At 52.2% G+C, this 23057-nt stretch overlaps 1 protein-coding gene across 4 annotated transcripts in view; it reads right to left on the reverse strand.

The window, feature by feature from the left end:
- Positions 1–23057, reverse strand: part of ABCC1 (ATP binding cassette subfamily C member 1 (ABCC1 blood group)) — a 126438-nt gene that overhangs the window by 57803 nt on the left and 45578 nt on the right. For all 4 annotated transcript variants that reach the window (XM_070566659.1, XM_070566658.1, XM_070566661.1 and 1 more), the window contains 5 exons: positions 15637–15698; positions 13891–14022; positions 5144–5374; positions 4330–4507; positions 2853–3014 (listed from right to left, as the gene is read on the reverse strand). In XM_070566659.1, coding sequence (XP_070422760.1) covers positions 2853–3014; positions 4330–4507; positions 5144–5374; positions 13891–14022; positions 15637–15698 — 765 coding nt within the window. The remainder of the gene's footprint in view (positions 1–2852; positions 3015–4329; positions 4508–5143; positions 5375–13890; positions 14023–15636; positions 15699–23057) is intronic.

Raw genomic sequence — 23057 nt, forward strand, 5'->3', positions numbered from 1 at the left:
TCTTGTTTGAAGGAAGGCCTGCTGACAAACGGCCCTGGGCTGGTGTCTGCGAGCTTGGATTTTGGGACGGTTCCCACTGTTCTCAGGACAGAGAAGAGGGGCTTCTCGTGCCTCACCTGTTTGTACAAACAATACGCTCCACGCAGAACATCCCTTTTTCCTTCTGGGCGTCTGGATGTGTGATGTGTGCCAGGCAGAGGCTGCCTATGGGACCAGCGCCCAGTAAAAACCCCGGGCGCAGGGTCTTGACTGAGCTTTCCCACCTGGCAACACTTCCCACGTGTTGTCACAACGTGTTGCTGGGGAATTAAGCGCATCCCGTGTGACTCCATTGGGAAAGGACTCTTGGAAGCTTGTATTTGGTTTCCCCCAAACTCTGCCCCCTACACCTCTACCTTCTGCTAATCTTGCTGTGACAAATTATAGCCCTCGGTGGTCACACATCCTCAGCCTGGCGTGGTCTTGGGGTCCCCTGAACAGGTGTATAAGCCGTACACTGTTACACCCCCAGCAGGGCCTGGCCCAGCACTCCATGACCAAACGTACTGATTTTTCAGCAGCAAAATAGAAATCTGCACAGCGAGAGGGATGGATAACCAGAGTCTAAGATTCCCATCAGTTCAGGTCAGGTTTTACCACCAAACGCGTTAAGAAAAACTGTCAGTTTTCAGAGCTTTTTGCTTTGGGGATTTGTAGATAAGAGGCTGCAGGCTGGTTCTATTATCCTATTTGCAGTTAAGGAAAGTAGAGCTCAGAGAGGTGAAGGGGCCAAGACAAGATACGGATCTACACCTTTCAACTTCCAAGTTACACAAACAGAGAGAGAACTCAGCTCGTGCGCCTGTACTCAGCTGAAACATCCTCACGGAACTACAGGGTAACGTGACTTTTCTCCCCTTAGGCATTCAGGAAAACAGGCATCAAGTCCCTTCCAAGTCCCTCGAGGGCTCCAGTCCTAGTTCCAGAAAAATGCTGCTGACACTCCAAACGGTCCAATTTGCAGATGAGGACACAGGGCGTAGAGATACTAAGTAACAAGGTGACAGGGCTGGTAATGCGAGAGCAGGACGGGAACCCAGGTAGTCAGATTCCAGAGCCCATATAGTCACCCACTGTCCTAGACCATATTTTTGATGGTGGAACAGAGACATCCTATTTTTGGTCTAAACCAGTGGGTCCCAACCAGGGAGGAACTTCCCCCCCACCCCAGGGACATCTGGCAATGTCTGGAGACATCTAGGGTGTCACCACTGGAGGAGTGCAGAGGTGTTATGCTACTGGCATCTAGTGGGTGGGGGCCACGGATGCTGGTAAACATCCTACAATGCACAGGACAGCCCCTCCCAGAGAACGACCCACCCCAGATGTCAGAGTGCCGAGGGTGAGCAACACTCATTTAAAACAAAGCAACTTCTCAGTGGTTCAGAAACCAACCCTGAAGGCAATTCTCAAAAGAAGTGTTCCAAAAATATTTTATTCATGGCAGCACTTTTGGGGGACGTGGATACCCCAAGATGTCTGCCTGCAAAGACATGCATTTTGATATTTAAATTCTGAGGGATTTTCCCCTAAATTTCATTATTAGGAACACTTTATCATCATTCACCTTTCTGCTCAGCAAATACGCAAAAAATGCAAACTACAGTCAAATGGACTGACAATATGTTGTGTGCCTGATTATTATGCACCAGCCCTACTGGGGCTGCACTCACAGGCTATGACAAGACGCTGGGAGCCTGTGAGCAGCTAATACGCCTCCCGGTGAGGAGGGGGTGGTACACTGAGCAAGCCGAAACTATTCCAGAAGGTAAATTCAGATGGGTTTCTATACTAAAGTTATTAGGATTCAAAAAAGGAGGAAGTCCACCTGAGAGGGAAAACAATCGTGGAAGTGGCAGCTGCCACACCCTTGAAGGAGGGGTGGGGTTTCATCAGGAGGGAGGGGAAGGAAGGCAAGGCACTTGCAAAGGCTCAAAGGTGGGAAAGAATAAGGACGTGTTGGGCTATGATCATCCTTTCTCAGCCTCCCCTGTGGAGGAGCTGTCAATCACACCTCCACTTCCTCCCCAAGGAGGGTGGGCATATGACCCAGCCTGGCCAATCAGAGAACCCTGCCTCCTGCTTCACAGTGATTGGTTCAGGGACATGAATAGGACTGTGCCAGGCCAATCAGAATGCTCCCTAGAATGGTGGCTGAGGCAAAGAGGAAAAGCACTGTATCCTCTTTTCTTTGGCATCTCTATCCATAACAATGATATAAACCCAAAGCTATGAAAGCCATTTGGGGAAATCCCACTGACAATCAAGTCAACTCAGAGCAAAAGCAGGGCCAAGAAATGATGAAAGAGCACGAGACTGAGTCTTTCCAACAGGGCTTGAACTCCTGGATCCATCCATGCCTGAAGTTAGATCCTTGGACTTTTCCATTACATGCGCCCACAAAATTTCCTTTATTTGCTTAGACTATTTTAAGATGGATTTCTATCCCTGGGGACCAAAAGAATCTTGACCAACAGAATCAGGAAGTAGTGAATAAATGAGATTGCTTAGCATTTGGGAGGATACAGCGGGAGAAATATGGTGTGTCTGTTGGAGGGTCGTTAATTACATTCAACATCCAGAAAAGACCAATGCAAATAAATTCCATGCCACCAAGAAAACATAAACCCAACAGCTGAGGAAAGGAATAAAACATCCAAGAACTGACAGGCTAGAAAATAAAACGTGAACGACAGCAAGAAGTACCAGCAAGCTACAGTTGTTCTTATCAGGGACGCCCACGCCCTCACCCCCGCTGCCCACACATGGAGGTCCCTCCCCAGGCACGGTGGGGACCGACGTCAAACACACACCAGCCACAGGAGGTAGAGAGCAAGGATGACTTGCAGAGGGGCTGACCAGACCATGTTAAGGTACGTGGCCAGGTCCATGAACCTCTGGGCGTCCACAGACATGAGGTTGACGATCTCCCCGACGGTGGAGGATTTTCTGGCTGAATTGGTGATCACCAGGGCCTGTGGGACCAAGGAGAGGGAAAGAGGGTGAGTGGGTGGTGACAAGCCCCGGGCCCTCCCTCCAGGCCCATGTGGAGGATGGAACTGCTCACGAGGGGCAAGGCCACTGCTCTTCTCCCCTCCCCTGCCGCCTTATCTGCCTTCCCAGCCCGTCTGGCTGATCACAAAGGCCCCACTCTTATCAACGGCACTCACGGCCTGCACATCCTGAGCTCTTCAACAGTGAAGGGACCTCAGAGACCCCAGACCAGGGCTCCGCACATGGCAGTGAGCACACACATCACCCGGGGAGTGTTACAATGCAGATTCTGATTCAGCAGGTCTGGTGGGGGGAGGGGGGTCTGGGACTCTGCATTTCAAACAAGCTCCCATGTGATGCTGACACACTGGTCCCCAGATCACGATGAAGGACCGAGATCCAGGCCAGGGTTTTTTCAACCTGGGCATTACTGACAGTTGAGGCTGGATAATTCTTTGTGGGGCTGTCCTGTGCCCTGTACGATGTTTAGCAGCGTCCCTGGTCTCTACCCTCTAGATGCCCCCATATTCCCAGTTAGGACAACCGCAGATGTCTCTAGACATCGCCACACATCCCCTGGAGGGACAAATTCACCTGGTTCTCCAACACGGTTTCACGCTCTTAGCTGGGGAATTTTAGAAACACTGATGCCCGGGCCCCACCCTCAGAGATCCTGATTTCGTTGGTCGGGGGTGTGGCCCAGGCCTTGGGAGTTTCCGAAGCTCTCCAGGGGAGTCTAACTTGCAAAGGGGGCTGAGGACCAATGATATCGTCCCCGGCTATCTGCTACAGTCTCTTCCCAACCCATGGTGCCCAACTGATGTCCTTGGCCCGGAGGCTAAGAAATCAAGGGACCGAGGAGGGAACGCAGCTCCTTCAAAGCTGGATGAGCACCAAGGCTGGCTACGGACTCTCTCACCCAGGAGCGAACCATCCGCTCGGTCCAAATGGAGACTGACAACAAGCTGCAACGCTGAATATTAACAGCAGAGCGAGGATTTAAATCTGGATTTCCCCAAATCAAGGGCCACCAATCTACCTAAGAAACCCAGTTATCCGCAGCCGACCCGGGGGCTCAGACACCCTACACACCCACCCTTGAAATCAGAAAAAGGTCTATGCCCGAGGGTCCCGCCTTGCCATCCTCGGTCATCGGGACCAGCCTCCTCCGGCTGCTCCGGAAGCCGGGCTGCACGGACGTCCCCACGGTGGCCCGGGAGTGCCTGAGCCCCGCAGACGCCGAGGCTGGAGGCGCCGGCACGCCGGGCCAGGCGCCTGCCGCTCGGCCACACCCACCTTGCGGTAGACAGCCCCGATGACGGCAGTCTTGACCCGCATGCCGCTCACGAAGCAGATGTGGAAGTACTGGTGTAGCACGAGCGTCTGCAGGCAGGCGCTGATGAACAGCAGGGCCGTATAGAAGTAGCCCTGCCAGTCGGGGGCCTGCTGGTCGTTCACGAAGTTGATGAGCAGCCTGCAAAGGGCAAGCGCCGAGGCCGGAGTGGGCAACCGCGACCCCACGTGCGGGGAAAGCCCTTCGGTCTCAGCATGTCAACCTTCCCAACCAAGCCCGGCGGGCCGGCCTTAGTCCTTCCTGGAAGGCCACACCCACGGGGTGACCTGCCCGTGCCAGCTGCCACACCACTCACGATGGCACCTCTGCCATCGGCTCGCACCGCCCGCTCCGCTCATCACCTGGGGCTCACACGAGGTGACAAAATAGAAACGAAAGGGACAGAGGAAGGGAGGGGAAGAGAACAAATGTGTGGCCCCAGAGAGAGAGGAGAGGAGTGAGGGGACCTCCTTTCTGACTAGCTGGTTTCAGGTCGCAATTTTCACACGACCTGGCATGTTTTTTTGCTCCTGCTTTCCCAAAACCATCCTCTGTCTTCCCCCGTCTGGCTTCAGGGGAGCTGGGAGGTTCCTGTCGCTTGCAACCAAAGCGACCTTAATTAAAAGGGTATGAAAGCAAAGTAGGTAGAGCCGGGGAGACCCGGCCGTAAGCCCCCGGAGCACGCCCCACGACCCTCAGGGAGAGGTCCGGAGGACGCCAGTGACAGGGCAAACCCAGGCTGCGCGGAGGGGCCCGCTGGGCGGGAAGAGGTCTTACTTCAAGATCTCCGGGCCGGCGAACATCATCAGGTCGTGGAGGGCCTTGAATAAGAAGCTCATGAGGAAGTAGGGCCCAAAGGTCTTGTACAGCACCTTAAACAGCGACGGGTCCCGCTCCTTCGCGGGGGACTTGACGATCAAAGCTTCGGCCTCCTCGTTCACATCCACCTTGGAGCTCCCTTTCGGCCGGGCCGGATCCTTGGAGGAATAGACGACCTTCACCGGCTGCCTGGGACACAGGAGCAGGGAGCACTTGTGGGGTCTGCGGGAGACTCAGCTCACTGGCCACAGGAGGGGGCCGGAGAACGCCACCGCCCCCTACCCAGGGAGGCCGGGCCGAAGAAAACCAGTCACTGACAAGATGTAACTTAGCATGGAAGTTATGAACACGGACTCAAGATCTTGGCCCGGCCGCTGGCCAGCTATGTGACTTTGGGCAAATTCCTTTACCTCTCTATGCCTCAGTTTCCTCACCTGTAAGATGGGGATAAAAACAGAACCTGCCTCTCGAGGCTGCTGTGAAAATTAAATGAGTTCATACAGGTGAAGGGCACAGGAAAGGGTCAGCCCCAAATGACCAACAGATTCAACCCAATCTCTACCAGAATCCCAGCTGGCTTCTCTGTAGAAACTGACAAGCCAATTCTAAAATTTACATGGAAACGCAGGGGACCCAGAATAGTCAAAATAATCTTGAAAAAAGAAAAATGTCACCAGGGGTTCACACTTGGCGATTTCAAAACTCACATGAAAACAATCGTAATCAAGACAGGCATAAAGAAAGGCATGTCTAGATCATGGAACAAATTAAGAATCCAGAAATAGGCCCAAACGATTTTCGACAAGGGGGTCAAGACCACTCAACGGGAAAAGAACAGTCTTTTTCAATAAATGGTGCCGGGAAACTAGATAGTGACACGCCAAAGAATGAAGCTGAACGCTTATTTCACACCAGATACAAAAATTAACTCAAAATGGATCACAGGCCTAAATGGAGAGCTGAAACTATAAAATTCATAGAGGGCAACAGAGGATTAATCTTTAGGACCTTGGATTTGGTAAGAGATCCTGAACTATGACTCCAAAAGCACAAGCAACGAAAAGATAAAATAGATAAACGACTTCATCAAAATCAAAAACTTTCACGCTTCCAAAGACACCACTGAGGAAGCGAAAAGACAACGTACAGAATGGGAGAAAATATTCGCAAATCAAGAATCTGATAGGGGGCTTGTAACGAGAGCTTACAGAGAATTCTTACAACTCAGTAAAAAAAAGACAATCCAGTATAAAAAAGGGCAAAGACAACACGTAAATGGTCAATAAACACACGACATGTTGCTTAACAGCAGGACTCATCCGGAAATACAAACCCAAACCACCATGAGCTACCACTCCACACCCACTAGCATGGCTATGACCAAAAAGTCAGACGATAAGAAGTGTTTGCCAGGATGTAAAGAAATCGGAACTCCCCTCCATTCCCCTGCAGAGTCCCCCTCCCGCTCGGAACAGATTGTTGCAGAGACGATGGAGTGAGTGTCACTTGCAAGACGAGGTCATAGAAAACAGTGTGACTTGTGTCCTGCCCTCTCTTGGATCATTCTCTCTGGCCAAAGCCAGCCACCATGTCGTGAGGACACCCAGCGAGCCCTCTGGAGAAGCCCCACGGTGAGACCTTGCCAGGAGCCAGCACTGACTTGCCCACTGTGTGCAACCTGGAAGCACAACCTGCAGCCCCAGTCGAGCCTACTGATGACAGCAGCCCTGGCCGATACCTTGACCACATTCTCATGAGAGACCCTGAGCCAGAACCAACCAGCTAAACCACCCCCAGATGGCTAACCCAGAGACACTGCGTAAGATGGCAGATGGTCATTGTTTTTGAAGCTGCCAGGTTTGGGGGTCATTTATTAGGCAGCAACAGATATGCCCCCAGCTCCTGTCAATCAAATACAGTCAAAGCCGCATCCTCATTATGGCCAAGCGTGGGCTCCACCACTGAAATACACGCGCACGAGCTTCACCCCCACCCAGCCCTGACATTTACAATTTACGAAACTCTCCCGTGGCATCAGTCTGCTGAAGAGCATTTGATTTCAGGGGACTCTCGTTTGTCACGTGAACGCCACACCTGACCATCTGGACCCCCGGGAACTCCCTCCTGGAGACCACTGCCTTCCAACCCCCCTTGGCTGTCTCCTCTGTCGCCACTGCCAACTGGTCGGGGCTGCGTCAAGTCTTTCATCCTTCTTGTCTGTGCTTCCCACTCCAGGAAAGGACCGGAAGCACGGGAATCATCCTTGACCCCCTCCTTCCTGCTCCCCAGGTCCGATCAGGCGTGTGTCCTGTCTGTTTCGCCCCCAGGATGCGTGTAGCCATTCAGCCACAGTCCCCATCCCTACAGCCTCCGACCCACACAAGTGACGATCACGGGGCTTCCCCATCGCTCTCCCATCTCCGTCCACTCTTGCTCCCTGACAAGCGGACTCCCTGGGCAGCAGCCAGGGGATCCGTGTACAAACGCATCTCTCTCCTCCTTCCACTCCACTGCAGGCTTCGCACTGCATCCAGAAAAAGATCTAACCTGTGTGTGAAGTTGTATGATTTCCTATCGTTGCTGTAACAAATTACCACTCACTCAGTGGCTTAAGACGGCACAGATTTATCATCCCAGAGTTCTGGAGGTCAGAAATCTAAAGCAAGCCCACAGGCTGTCTTCCTGCTGGGGGCTCCAGGGGACAAGCCGTTTGCTTGCCTTTTCCAGCTTCCAGAAGCTGCCTCCATTCTAAGCCCGTGGTCCCTTCCTCCATCTTCAAAGCTGGCAGCGTAGCATCTTCGCTGACCTCCTGTCTCCCTCTTCTAAGGCCCCTGGTGATTACATCAGGTCCACCCAAGTAACCCAGAATAGCCTCCCCATCTCAAAATCCTAACCACATCTGCAAAGTCCCTTTGCCATGGAGGGTAACATATTCACTGGGGACCAGAACGTGGACATCTTCAGGGGTGGGGGGAGGGGGGTCACCATCCTGCTGACCACAGAGGATTATTTCTGTGTTTCATGCTGTCAATGTCGCCACGTAAGGCCTTTCTCTGCTCACTTTCCTGACTTCCCCTGAAGCTGGGTTTCTTGGCATGACTTCTTCTGGCGCGCACACGCCTTCTTGGCAAGGAGGACAAGCAGGCCGGGCAGAGGAAGGGAGTGGCGCACCCCTGTTTGTTCTCTGCTCCACTCCCTAAGCTGGGCCCAGGCCCCTGGCCTGCGTGGCTGCTGCTGACTCAGGGCTGCTGGCAGTGGCCAGGAGACGGGCCGCCCAAGGGCCAGGAGAAGGCATCAGGCAAGCGGAGGGGAGGCAGGCTCAAGCCTGGTGGACGAGGTCAAGAACAGTGGAAGGAATTGGCTGAGGCTGAGTGAGCAAAAGAGACCATCCAAGGACAAGAAGCCTGCAAGAAGCAAGGCACCGCTGGAAGGGAGAGGAAGCGAGCAGGGCGTCTGGATGGCCTGGCTGGGAGGGGAAAGGAAAGATGGAAGGGGAAGGTCTGAGTCAGGAGAAAACTGCCCAGGACAGGGGAACAGAAAGAGATGGGGAAGCTGGGGGCTGGGAAGAAAGAGAGATTTGCTGACTCAACTAGATTTCCACGTGGGCTGAGGTGCACCGGGGTCACTCATCCACTAATGACCTGAACACGTCCGGGCCAGGCACTGGGGAGAGCCCCCTCACCCTCAGGGAGCCTTGGGAGAGAAACGGGCCAGCGAACAAAACTGCCCAAGCCTGTGTGAGGGTGCTATCCTGGCGGCTTCCTGGAGGTGGTGACATGGAAGCGAGACGTGCAGGAGGAGGGAACAGGTCCAGATGGGGAGGGAAAGGATGCTCCAGGCAGAGGGAACAGGATGAGCCAGGCCTGGAGCTCAGGACTTTGAAAAGACGTGAGGCAGCCCTTCTAAGATCTGCAAGAACCTCAGGTTGGGAGAGCAGACTCGAAGGGGCTGGAACCCAGCAAAGAGCAGCGAGGAGCTGCCGACTGCTCTGTCATTAAAGATGATCGTTAAGGTTTTGGCAAAGGGAAAATTTCAAACTTAGAAAGGTCTTGGCTGGATGAAAATTCTAAATTTTCTGGATATACCGCTCTGCGCACGGTCCTTGGCCCACAACGCCCAATATAAGCGAGAAGGCCAGATTTGTTCCAATCACGGAGAAGGGATTTTCCTAACTTCACGCACATTTTCACTCTTCTTAGAGCTCACCACATACACGGGACCACGTTCTGGAAACAACAGATGGGTGGGGCAACTCCCTCCCCCGCAGAAGCGCCCCCTTGCAAAGTCGGGCCCTGCAGTTTACCTGTGTTTTCACAAAGTGAATCAAGATCCTCTTCCCTTTTTTTGTTGTTTGTTTTCTTTTTCGTGCTTTTTGTTCCTTAAACACACAGGCTCTTGAGAGGGGCTGTTTTGCAAATTTGCATTATCTATTCGTCATAATGACTGAGCCAGACACCAGACCTTCTGTGACCCGAGAGACCAATCCCAAAGGAAGACGCACCCACGCAGGTGGAAAGTCCACCTCAAATGACCCGAGTCTAGAATCCAACTTCATTTTCAGACATAAATCCAGATCCAGGGTGGTGGGGGTTTTTGGGGCAGGTTTAAACACACCCTAAATTTTTTCAGCAATGCAACTACTGTGCCAATTAAGGGAAGACTCTATTTGGGTGAGAATTTCACCAAGTGTCGGTCACCACTTTGCAAAACGTCGTCTCTGAGGGCAACGATGGTTCTGGGCTCCAGAACTACACAGACGGGGCCGGTCGGGATCTGCAGCTGCTGCAGACAATTCTCCATCCAGCAACACGCAGCAACTCTCCCCTCCACGTTCAAACACAAGTGTGAGCATTTACACACTGAGACACAGGCCATTTTATTCTACAAACCCCTCGTCTTTTGGCTTGCCTTCAAAGTCTAGTGAGAGCATCATGTTGATTTTTAAAATTAGATACATGGGTGAGTTATTTTTATTTATCCATTTCCTTGAAGTACAGAAAAGGAAGTCTTACAAAACCTCTGTATTCGAGAGGACAATGGGTCTGAAAGACTATGAATCACGGCTTACTGTGTGCCTCCTGGAGAGTTCTGTTTCCTCCCGTTCTTGGTTTGCTATTTGCTGTTCGCATTCCTTTATAAAATACAGACAATTAAATAAAACGGTCACCCTTTCCTTCAACACGACTGCTTGTTTTTATATATAGCTTTAAGGTATAACTGATGGCCTGTCAGCGGCACACATTTAAAGTGTACAGTTCCATGAGTTTTGGCATATGTATAGACCCGTGAAAGCATGAGCGAAATCAAGATAGTGATACATCCATGCCCCCCACCAGGGCGGTCGCATCCTCTGTAATGTCCCTCCACCGCTGAACCTCTCTTGGATCCCAGGCAACCGCTGAGCTGGTTTCTGTTGCTATAGATTCATTTCCATTTTCCGGAACTGTATATAAATGGAATCATCTAGTATGTACTCTCATCTGGCTTCGTTCACTCAGCATAATTAGGTCGAGATTTTTCCACGCTGTCGAGTGTTACCAAGAGTTCTTTCCTTTGTGTTACTGAGAAGCACTCCCTCGTGTGGGGACCCCGTGCTTCGTACGTCTCGTCACTTGTCACCGGACATCAGGGCTGCTGCCAGCTCTGGCCATCACAGAGAAAGCTGCTAGGGACCGTCCTAGACGCGTCTTTTATGAACACACATCTTCGGTTCTCTTGGGTTTACACCTAGGAGTAGAATGGCTGGGGACCATAATAACCGTTTCACGTTTCCGAAAACTACCAGACTCTTTCAGAGCTGCTAAGCCATCTTATAGTCACAGCAGGAACCCCGGTCCAAAATGGCCTAACCTGCGGGCGACCATAAGGTGAAGAGAAAGTTCCACTCCATCTGGTTAAACTCAAAACCACTCAATTCAAACCAACGAAGCCGTGGATTTTAAAACCCAAAGGTGGAACGGTGGGCAGCTCAGACCTGACTTCTGACAAGAGTCACTCGGCGGTGAGGAGAGGAGCTGGGGGGCGCGTTGGGGTGAGACCCAAGGCCAAGACGCCAAGGCAGACCCCCTGCCCAGGCCTCCATCCCCCGTCCCGCAGGAGGCGCGGGGACGCCCGGCAGCACAGAGCTGACACGGTCCTTTCTCTGGCTACCTGAAGAGGCCCCGCTGCAGGGGCCACACCAAGGAAGTCCAGCCCAGAACAGGACTCCCCCTCATGGCCACAGAGGTTACAGGGGTTACAGGGGCCAGATCTGCCTTACGCCTCTGAGGACAGAGCGAGTGACCCGGCAATGTCCCAAAGCAGTGGACCCCTAAAGGCCCCGGTGTTAACGGAGCCAGCGCCCCTCGGGTGGCCCCCGTTTGAGTCCAGCGAGCCAGTCCTCACTGTGTCCACCCAGGCAAGATGGCAGCCCCACCTGGTGCCACGCCCAGGTGAACAAACACGGCTTGTCCATCACCTGCCTGGGGGTGACCCAGGACCATGACTTGGCATCTCTGGTGACATTTATCTCACAGAGACCTCGGAAAGCCCTCCGAGTGGAAAACACAGGCTCAGGGGCATGAAGGAACTTGAGGAACAGCCCCCCTTGTCCCCCACCAGGTGTCCCAGGCTCCACTCTCTCATCCACCTGCCCCAGGGCAGCCCAACTCAAGATAGGCCACTGCCCTGCATAAGACGCCCCCTCTTGTCTTCTCACACACTTGGGACCAAACCTGAACTCACCTCACGGACCATGAGACCTTGCAAATACTTCTACTTATCTCCTCCTGCTCCTCCCCCCACTCACTCCACTCAAGCCCCCCAGCCCCCTGCTGCTCCATAAGCATGCCAAACTCACCTCGACCTCAGGACCTTTGCACTAGCTGTTCCCTCTCACCAGAAAGCCCTTCCCCCACATAGGCACATGATTCACTTTCTCCTTCAATATGAGTCCCTGCTCAAATGTCACCCTCTCAGAGAGGCCGTCCCTGACCACCGTATCTTTATCAGCTCCCTCAGTCACCCTGGCCCTCGTTTCCTCATTTTAATCTCATCCCAACACTTAACGCTCCCTCCATTAAGAGCCAGGTCGGTGACAGAGCTTCTTGTTCCAACTCTGGTCCTCTTCCCAGGGAGCCTCCTGGCCGGCCTTTCCCACAGCATCTCCAGCATCCTCGCTCAAGGCAAAGCTCAGGGAACACAAGGTGGGCATCCTCTGTCACCCACTGGGGAAAGAGGGCTGAGCTGCATAGTCAGCGAGGCCTGTGGAACGGCGAACCCCGAGCTGACAACACGACCTTCTCATCAAGAGGACGGTGCAGGCCAGGCTGTAGGAACCAGGGACCCATCGCCTCTGCACAAGAACCTCCGACTGGGTCACGGTCCCCGGACTCAGCCGGAGATGTGTGCGCACAGAACACCGGCCACCTCCTCGCGATGCTCGGCCAAAGATGCTCAAGTTCAACCGCCTCCCATAAGACGACTTCTCCCCTGTCCAGGGCCGTCCTGGATGCGCCACGAGCACAGAGGCACAAGTCTGCTGCTGCTGTTCCAGTGGTCAGCTGCATGGACATCCAAAATGCCCACCCTGTGCCCACGCCTGACTCAAGACCTGGAACCTGGGCGCTCCTGCCGCGGGGTGAGGAGTCGGACCTCAAGTCTGGGTCTTTCTCCCGGAAGCCCAGCTGGTCCGTGGGGAATCCAGCGCTCCAGGCCGGCCCCATCGCCAGCCAGCCCCGGAAGGTGAGAACAGGCTCACCTCACAACCAGAACAGGAGCGAGAGCAGCCACTCTTTGCTCTGCCCCTAGAGCCACCATCTGCGGCCCCCAGGTCCCTCGGGATTTCTCATCTGGCTGCCCTGGATGCGGGATGCATCTTAAGTCAACGACACGTCCTAGAGTAACCGGCAGCCGTTTTTCTTTCTCTCTGGTACGTCAAACAGCGACGCGTTGTACAATTCCCCACAACGCCTTAGATTTGATGACAAGAGGTATGTGCCGGGGAGGCTCTGCCTGACTCCCCAAATAACCTGATGACAGAGGTCACACAGTGGCACACGGCTTACATGGGAGGAGCGTCTAAAATCCAGGACCCCAAGACTGAGCCCGGATGTAAACTACAGACCTGGGGTTATTAGGACACAGCAGTGTAGGGTCATCGATTGTAACATGTGTCCCGCCGGGTGGGGGATGCTGACAGTGGAGGAGGCTGTGCGTGTGTTGGGGCAGGGGGCACATGGGAAATCTCTGCACCTTCTGTTCAATATCACTGTGAACCTAAAACTGCTCTAAAAAATAAAGTCTATTTAAAAAAAGGTCCAGTTTGGTCAAAATCACCCTTGACTGGGGCATCTTTGGCGAAATCCCTCATGAAGCGGTTGGATTGACAGGTTGAACCAAAACACCTGAGACAGCAAGAACATTCAGGATGCCGAAGCTGCACGCTCCAGGCATAGGCTTGCTGAAGGTCAAGGCAAAGAGAATCAATCGCCCACTTGATGGACATTTTTCTCTTTTCTACCCAAACGGCCCCAGCAACATGAAGACTCAACCCCATTTTGCAGATGGGCAGACGGAGGCTCAGAGAAGTAAAGCGACTTGCCCAGAACTATGAAGCTAGTAAGAGGCGGCAGTGCCACCATCCTGGCCGTGGTGGCAGGATGGAGGGGCCCGGGTGGCCCTAGAGAGTGGCTGGCTTCCCCTATGGCAAGAGGGCTTGCACTTACTTCCTGGCCTTGGCACATTCCTTCTTCCAGTTCTTGACCAAAATGGGCACAACCTGTTCTGACATGTCCTCCTTATTCAGGGACCAGAGGTCAGCGCTCTCCAGGGGCTGGCGGTAACCCTGGACCATCATCCTGGGGCCGAAACACAAGCAGGGAAGCGAGGAGAGTCAGGAGGAAGAGGACCGGGGCCCTCGTGGGACACGCACGCCAACGCCATCCCCCCCTCCCCCGGCGACCCCCTCCCCCGGGCACGGCAGCCACCATCACCGAAGGCAGCCACGCCACTGGGAAAATCCAAATACAGATGGACATCTGGGCTCGTTAATTATCACTCATTCTTTCAGGTCACCCAGGAAAAAGGGCTTCAGTTTTTAGAGAACATACACAATATATAGGAGGGAAATAGGACGGCTCTAATTTACTCAAAAAAAAATTTTTTTAAGGCTAATATGGCAAAGCATTAACAATTATTAAATCTGGGTGATGAGCTTATTGAGGTTTATGGGACCAGCCTTTCCCCGTGGCTGAACACTTTCATAATAAAAACTATGCCTAATATTTAATTATTTTGAAATAATTTCAAACCTAAGAAAAAATCACAAAAATGGTACAAAAAATTCCCGCCTACCCTTCACCGGGTTCACTACGGTGAACATCTGGCCACATCTGCTGGATCATCCCACCTCTATGTATGTATTCATACACAAACACACATTTTTTTCCTGAACCATTTCAGAGCAGGCTGCAGGCTCGACACCCCTTTACCCTTAAATATTAGTGTGCGTCCCATAAGAAAAAGGACATCCTCTCATCTAAGCAGAGTCCAATCAGCAAAATCAGAACCATTAGCATGGATGGCATAATCTGCAGCCCGTGTTCAAATTACACCAATTGTCCCCGGGAGGGTTTTCAACAGGACTTTGAAAAATAATTAGGTATGCAAACCATTTCATTAAAAATAAGATGTTCGTAAAAAGGTGATAAAGACAAGGGACAGTGCTTACGTGGGGGAAGGATGCACATACGCCCCAGAAAGACGCTGACAACGTGCAAGAAAAAAAAAAATGTACAAAAGAAAAAAGAGGAGGAGAAGGGAGGAGATGCACTGATGACAAGGGTCGCCTCCAGTGTTTTTTTTCTTAATGATCATTCATATTGCTCTGACCCACGTTCCCTATGGTGCACAGATGTTATTTTTCTAATGGCAAAGAGTTTGAAACGACGCCCATTTAATTGTAATTATACCTAATGTTAAAAAAAATACTCTAGGGGCCAGCCCAGTGGCGCAGCTGTTAAGTGTGCATGTTCCACTTTAGTGGCCCAGGGTTTGCCGGTTTGGATCCCGGGTGCGGACATGGCACCGCTCATCAAGCCATGCTGTGGTAGACGTCCCACATATAGAGTAGAGGAAGATGGGCACAGATGTTAGCTCAGGGCCAGTCTTCCTCAGCAAAAAAACCCAAAAAAAAACAAAAATAAAAAAACCTCTAATCTGAAGCTAAGTCACGAGCATGCAGTCTATAATTGCCCCTGGCCAAGCCGTCCACAGGGGTCTAAGCCGTTTAGGGTCCCTGCAACTCGAGGCATGAACTTGGGGCACAGGGTCGGGTCTCTGGGACCCTGTGCCCAGGGCAGGCACACTCAGACATCAGACATGACTCTGGCTGAAGGGGTGTGAGAGGGAGAGTGGGCGGGGGAGACCAAGTCACACACAGATGACCCAGCACCCCCGGGGCCCGGCCTTACCCTGTGATCCACCAGAAAGTGATCCTGGAGAGGAACGAGGCGCTGGACTCGGGGCACGGGTTCTGGTGGAGAGAGAACACAGGGTGAGGAGGAAGACGAGGCGCACGGCGACACTTCCCATCCAGGCGGCGCCCAGCCCGGGGCCGCCACCCAACCGTTCTTCCTCCGAAGGAACAGCAGCCGCCGGGCACCGCGAATTTGTGCCCCGAAGGGACTTCTCTCCTGAGCCCCGCTGGCCTTGAGAGAAACACACGGCTGGCCCTCCAGTTCTACCCGGCAAACACTGCCTGCGGCTGTGCCACGTGCAAAGACGGCACAGCACGCCACGTACCCGCCTGGCCTTCTATCCCCACAGGAGTGCAGACCCACTGATGTTCCCACTCACTCCGTTCATTCATTCATTCATTCATTCAACAAATATTTTCTGAGCACCTACTATGCGCCAGGCACCAGGTATACAAACCTGAACAAACAGATCCAGCCCCTCCCTTTAGGAAGCCCGTGGTGTAGCAGGGCAATAATAAGAATAACGACACCTGCTGGCGTTCTCTGCCCTGGCTCTGTTTGAAGCGCTTACACAATTCATCTCATGAGTTTTCAGAACCACCCGAGAAAGCAGCATCCTCATTTTCTAGTCAAAGAAACTGAAGAGCAGAGGGGTGAATTGACTTGCCCAGGGTCCCATTTCTAGAAGCGGCAGACAGGAGGTGAGCCCCACACGGTCAGGCTCCAGGGAGACGTGAATCGAACAATCCCGTGAACACATACAAAAGCACAACTGTGATGGGGATCGGACCCTGAAGGTAGGTCGTCAGTATCACCAGTGCAATCACTGGGACCTTACTGGGCTCAGCGTAAGAGCCAATATGGGGATGGCGGCTGACCTCACTGGCAGAGGTCAGGGAAGGTGTCCCTGAGGAAGACACCTGAGGAAGCTGGGCTCTGAAGAGCAAGTACAGGATAACTAAGTAAAAAGGGAGAGGCAAGGTGTTCCCAGCAGAGAGTGGTATGTGCAAAGGGCCTGTGGCAGAAGGGAACACAGCCTACTCCAGGAACCAAGAGGGGGCCTGAGCAGTCTACACGGGAGGCTATGCTCAGTCAACATCAGAGGCCACGTAAGGAATTCTGATCTTCATTCTTAGGGCAATAAGATGTCATCGACAGATTCTAAGCAAGCTTTCAAAGAACCTCTTCCCCAGACACTCAAAGATGAGCTCCAGTTCCGCCACATACAGATAAGGAAAGGGACATCTGCACGGGGCCTGTGGGGCTGCACACAAGGGCTGGCCTCCAGTGCTGACACATTCAGGTCCAAATTCCGAAATTTGAGCTTCAGTGAAGAGGGGTCACCATGCAGCGATGGCATCTTCGGCTGAGGATGCTGCTCAGCGCTCCAGCCTTTCTCAGAGATATGGCCCTGGAGAGCCCGCTGAGGACGTGCTTTCTACCCAAGTGGTTTTCCATCCAGACTAGGAGCACTTAAAACACCACCCTCTCGGAACAAAAGAGAAAATAAACAAGTGGGACTTCATCAGACTAAAGAGCGTCTGCAAGGCAAAGGAAACCAGGAACAAACGAAAAGACAACCCACCAACTGGGAGAAAATACTTGCAAATCATAGAGCCAACAAAGGGTTAATCACCAAACTACATGAAGAACTCATACAACTCAACAACAAAAAAACAAACAACCCAGCCAAAACACGGGCAGAGGGAGTGAATGGACATTTTTCCAAAGAAGATAGACAGACGGCCAACAGGCACATGAAAAGATGCTCAACATCACTGATCATCAGGGAAACGCAAATCAAAACTACACAAAGATACCACCTTACACCCGTTAGAATGGCTATAATCACCAAGACAGAAAATAACAATTGTTGGAGAGGATGTGGAGAGAAGGGGACCCTCACACACTTCTGGTGGGAATGCAAACTGGTGCAGCCACTATGGAAAACAGTACGGAGAGTTCTCAAAAAATCAAAAATAGAAATACCATATGACCCAGGTATCCCACTACCTGGTATTTATCCAAAGAAATGGAAATCAACAATTCAAAGAGACTTCTGCACCCCTAAGTTCATCGCAACATTATTCACAATAGCCAAGAAGTGGAAACAACCCAAGTGCCCATCAACCGATGATTGGATAAAGAAGATGTGGTATACATATACAATGGAATATTACTCAGCCATAAAAAAGATGAAATTGTGCCATTTGCAACAACGTGGGTGGACCTTGAGGGTATCATGTTACGCGAAATAAGCCAAACAGAGAAAGACAAACACCGTGTGATTTCACTCATATGTGGAAGATAAACACACGGACAAAGAGAACAGATTAGTGGTTACCAGAGGAGAGGGGGTGAGGGGTGGACACAAGGGACTAAGGGGCATATTTATATGGTGACTGACAAATAATGATCAATGTTATCAACTATTATAACCTCAATAAAATAAAAAAATAAATAAATCACCCTCTCCGGGCCCCACCCCTGCCCCGCTATTCCGATTCAGCAGGTTTGGGGTGGGACCAGGCCACGGTTTTGGTTTTTGTTTTTAGCTCTCGAGTCTCCTTCGCAAAGTGGCTGGGCAGGAAATGCCAAGATAAGCCTAGAACATCTTATCACACCCGAAATCAAAGATGAGTAAGGCTGTTCGAAGGCCTGAGAAGTGCCCGGTGTGGCTGCCACCAGCCCAGAAAAGGACAATTTGAGCCGCAATACGGATGAATAGACACGATGGACTGGAGCACGCCTCGTGTTTGCTTAACTACACAGTTCATATCGATCCTGGAAAAACAGAACCGCCTCTTGGTGTCAGTGCTGACAAGACGCTAGTGAACCAAGTCGTTGTCACGAAACCAGAAAAAGCGCAGGAAATAAGCACTTTCTCGACGTTTTCCAAATGCCCACCACCACAGGGTGATGACAGAGCTGAGGGCAAATGTCACTGCATAGAAACAGCCCAGCTAATAAATGAAGGAGGATATAATGCAAGAAGGGAATGTGCCACTTTGCAACCACAATGAATTACTGGAACACTTGATATTCAAGAACTATGATTAATGTTTTTAGGCGAGATAATGATATCTTAGTCGTACTGTTTAAAATCCTTATCTTTCAGATATTATCATTGAGGAGAGTTGGGTGAAGGGTATGCAGGATTGTACCATTTTTGCAATTTTTTGTGAGTCAAGTTATTCCAAAATCAGAAGTTATTAAAAATTAAACATTCCTAGGGCCGGCCCGGCGGCACAGTGGTTAAGTTCGCACATTCCTCTTCAGAGGCCCGGGGTTTGCTGGTTCGGATCCCGGATGCGGACATGGCACCGCTTGTCATGCCATGCTGTGGTAGGCATCCCACATATAAAGTAGAGGAAGATGGGCATGGACGTTAGCTCAGGGCCAGTCTTCCTCAGCAAAAAGAGGAGGATTGGCAGCAGATGTTAGCTGAAGGCTGATCTTCCTCAAAAAAGAAAAAAGTTAAAAATTCCTTATCTTTCAAAGATACACCCTGAAATGTCCACATGTGCGATGCATGGTAAACAGTCCATGGCAGGTCATTACACTACGCTGCCTACTGTGGTACACATTTGGAAGTTTCCAGCATGAGAAGCTTCCCAGTGATACAGACACGAGCCTGGGCTGAGAAGCACATGGCTCCACTCTGAGGCCGTGATCCGGGGGTGGTTCCCAGCCCCGGCTGCCCCAGAATCACCCAGGGAGCTTGTTAAACACAGGCGCCCAGGGTCCCACCCGGACCAACCAGATCAGTATCTCTGGGGTGGAGCCCTGGCGTCGGTATGTTTTTAATAAGGTAAATTGGATGCGGCTGGCTCACAGACCTCCATTCCAGACCCACCTAAAGCAGGGTAAGTGCAGACTGCGCACGCCAGCCAGACCTGGGTTCAAGTCCTAGCTGTGCCATCTTCCAGCTGAACGACCCCAGGCAAGTCCCTTCACCACGAGGCCTCAATTTGCGCATCTGGGAAAGGGGAGCGGTCAGTCCCATGGCTCAGCTCCCCCCACAGGACTGCAGGGAGGGACCAACGGAACGAGTCCGAGTCCACGGGACTGTGCTGTAGGCTGGAACCTTCCCCACCCAGGGCGGCGACATTGGTGGAGGCGGCGGGGCTGTTTGCTCTGCAGGCTGGTTTTCCTTCCAGAAGTGGGTGGGTTATCAGGAATGGCAAATGCCCTTCAACTGTAGCCCGATTCCTCCCCACTGTGAAAAGCCAAGACGATGGCAGGGCGGGGGGGAGGGGGGTGGAGCCTGGCTGGCAGTGACTCACCCACTTCTTGAGCAAATATTCAGGGAGGCGGCGGCTCAGAGCTGGGGACAGAGCCACGAACAGACCATGATTCTGAGGACTGTAGGAATCTCTCCAACGCATCTGCCCAGACGGGGTGAAACACCTTCTTCTAATTTGCACGGAGGCACAGTGCAAACAGTAAGGGTGTTAGGCATTTACACACGGGGCCTCACAAATCATGGCCTGCCGTGGGGGGAGGATGCAGCAACTTGTCACTTGCACAACTGAGGGCGAATTCATTGCCTTGACACCCGACCGTACCCAAACGGAGTCATGCTCCTGAGACGGGAAGAAATGAGGGCCCAGAGGGAAAAAGATCGATCCTCGCTCTGGCTAGTCAAACTCCCGGCCACTGTGAGAACGGTCACCCTGCACATACAATAAAGCTGGATAACCATTGTGAACATTTCAGTGCCAAGGTGCACGCCCCAGAAGCGCTGTCAAATTTCTCTCCCCAGCACTCCCCCCTCCTCTGGATCCAAACGCGGATTTTCAGATGATCGGAAGTCGCGGCAGGCCAACACAGGGTCCCCATCAGTCACCAGCACGGAGAAGGAAACACACCAGCCTGGGGGGCAGTTTCTGGAAGTCCCTATCTGACACAAGAGGGCCTTATCTGATGACAGATAACAAGTTCTGAAATAGTCAAGAACTGATAATAAAAGAAGAAGAAAAAAAGGGAGGCGAGGGCGCTGGATGAGGATCCAGACAGCATTTCACTCGACGGAAACCAAGCAGAACTTTCTGATGTAACTCACGACGTGGGCAAGGAGGAGCTGCCAGCTGAGGGTTCCCGGCCTCTGGGACTGAAACGGAGCAACTCTTGCCCCAGAATAAAGCAGGCTATTAACTGGTCCCCCATTCATTTAGAAGTGGGGATAATTCCGACAAGCCCCGGCTGAAGGCGGACGAAGGGAAAGTCTGATTTACGCAGAGAGAGCTGTGTTCTTTGGCATCTGTATCTGGCGCCAGGTGACCCGGCCAGAAACCACGGGGTTTCAACCAATTTGGTACGACAGGCCCAGGCCCTGGCTCTTTGAGAAGCTGTCACTCGTTCCCTCGCACAGTGCGGTCTGGAGACCTCGCCTGGGTCCTTCAGCACTCCAGCCTTTTGGCCGACATTCCCTACGTCTCCAACACCTTTCCTGGTTTGGATTCTGCTTTTAGTTTGGTTTTCTGCCAGTCGCTCCCACTCTGTGCTGCCTCCACGCCAGCAGGAAGGGACGGCTCCAGCAGCAGGACAGCAAACAGCAGGGTTTCTGGCATGTGGTCCCCACCACCAGCATCCACGGCACCTGGAATTTGTTAGAACGGGAAATGCTCGGGCCCCGCCTAGACCCACGGACTCAGAAGCTCGGGCGATGGGGCCCAGAGATCCGGGTTTTCACGAGCCCTCCAGGGGAAGCCGATGCCTTGCACTGGTGTGCAGACCCAGGGGAAGGGCTCCTGATCCAGCCCCGGGGGCTAAGGTGAGCCACTTCACCACCACTCTGACCCTCAGTGTCTTCATCTGTAAAATGGGGGGAGACTCACAGTCCTGCCTCATTGGGTGGCTGCGAAGATTAAATAAACTAATAAACAGCGCACAGAGCTGCCATCATTATCGGTTAGAAAAACCTCAACATCCAATGGTAAGAGATGCGTTGGGACAACTTGTAAACACGGATGGGTTTTGCTGGCTCTGCCGCTTGCGAGCTGTGTAAACCAGCTTCCCGCTCAGGGTCTGTTTCTTCTAGTGTAGCCCACACCACGCGCACAGTGCCATTTTCCTGCGAACTTGTCTGTTTTCTTTTCCTGGTCTTTTTGGTGGTTGTTTTTTTGTTTTTTATTTTTTGGTGACGAAGATTGGCCCTGTGCTAACAGAGTCTTCCTCTACTTTGTATGTGGGACGCTGCCACAGCATGGCTAGTGACTGGAGAAGGTCCACACCCAGGATCCAAACCTGCAAACCCGGGGCCACCAAAGCAGAGTGCGCAGAACTTTAACCACTCAGCCAGGGAGCCGGCCCCTCTTTTCCCAGTTTTTGATGCTCTACTGTGCACAGGGTCACAATCCAGCTCAGTGCTCCTCAAAAGCTACCTGGGCTCCTGCAACAGCTTCCTAGCAGCCACCAGCCTCTCTGTGTCTGACGCATCCTCCTCCTTTCAGCCTGACGGAATCCACCAAAACAAGTCCAACCCGAGCGTGTCGCTCCCCTGCTGAAAAATCTCCCCTCAGGTCAAAATTCCAAGTGTTTGTGGTGACACAAAATTGTACCCTAGATCTTTCACGCTTGGCTCCCTGGCCCCTCCAACCCAGCCAGGCAGAGTTCCATGCTGTTCACAAGCACCCGAGTTCCATCTCACCGCTGGACCTTTGCACATGCTGGTTCCTCTACCAGGAGCACCTTCCCATCTACCCTTATTAACCTGGCGAGGCCTCTCATTTCTTTGCCTTAGGCATCCTCTCCCAGGGATGCTGGCCCTAGAGCCCTGGCTGAGTTAAGGACCGCTCCTCTGGCTCCCACAGCCCCCAGCACTTTCCTGCCTTGGAGCCCCAGTCTCCATCCTGCAGCTGTGGGTCTACCTGCCCGCTGCCCCCTCCTCCATCTCTCCTCAAGGGCGGTGGTCAACCCTTGCTCATTTCTAGGTACTCAGCTGGGCCCCTGGCACAACAATGAATTCCTAAATGATGGAAAGCATAAACGAGAAAGAAATAAAAAACAGAGTTTACGATGCTTTCATAAACAGTCTAAGCTCAGTGGTTGCCTCTGGGGCGTGAGAGGTAGAGACTGACCGTGAAGGGGCACGAGGGAACTTTCTGGGTCCTGCTAATAAGAGGACCCCAGACAGGAGTCTGAGTTACTCATTTGTCAAAACTCATCAAATGGTAACTTAAGATTCAGGAATTTCACTCTGCAAATTTTAAGGGAAAGAAAAACAAAACTGTACGCAGATATTAAACTCTAGCTAATGATTTGCCCGGTGAAGGGTGTGGGTGAAGGGTACTAACGTATTTCAAAGTAAGTTCCAGATATCAAAAAAAAAATGAGCCAGCTGGCTGGCTGGCCGGCTAGATGGACACGCGATAAAGCAAGTTTTAGCAAAAGGTTAACTGCAGAATCTAGCT

This window comes from Equus przewalskii, chromosome 12, assembly GCF_037783145.1.
Source record: "Equus przewalskii isolate Varuska chromosome 12, EquPr2, whole genome shotgun sequence".
In the NCBI taxonomy this organism is placed as follows: domain Eukaryota; kingdom Metazoa; phylum Chordata; class Mammalia; order Perissodactyla; family Equidae; genus Equus; species Equus przewalskii.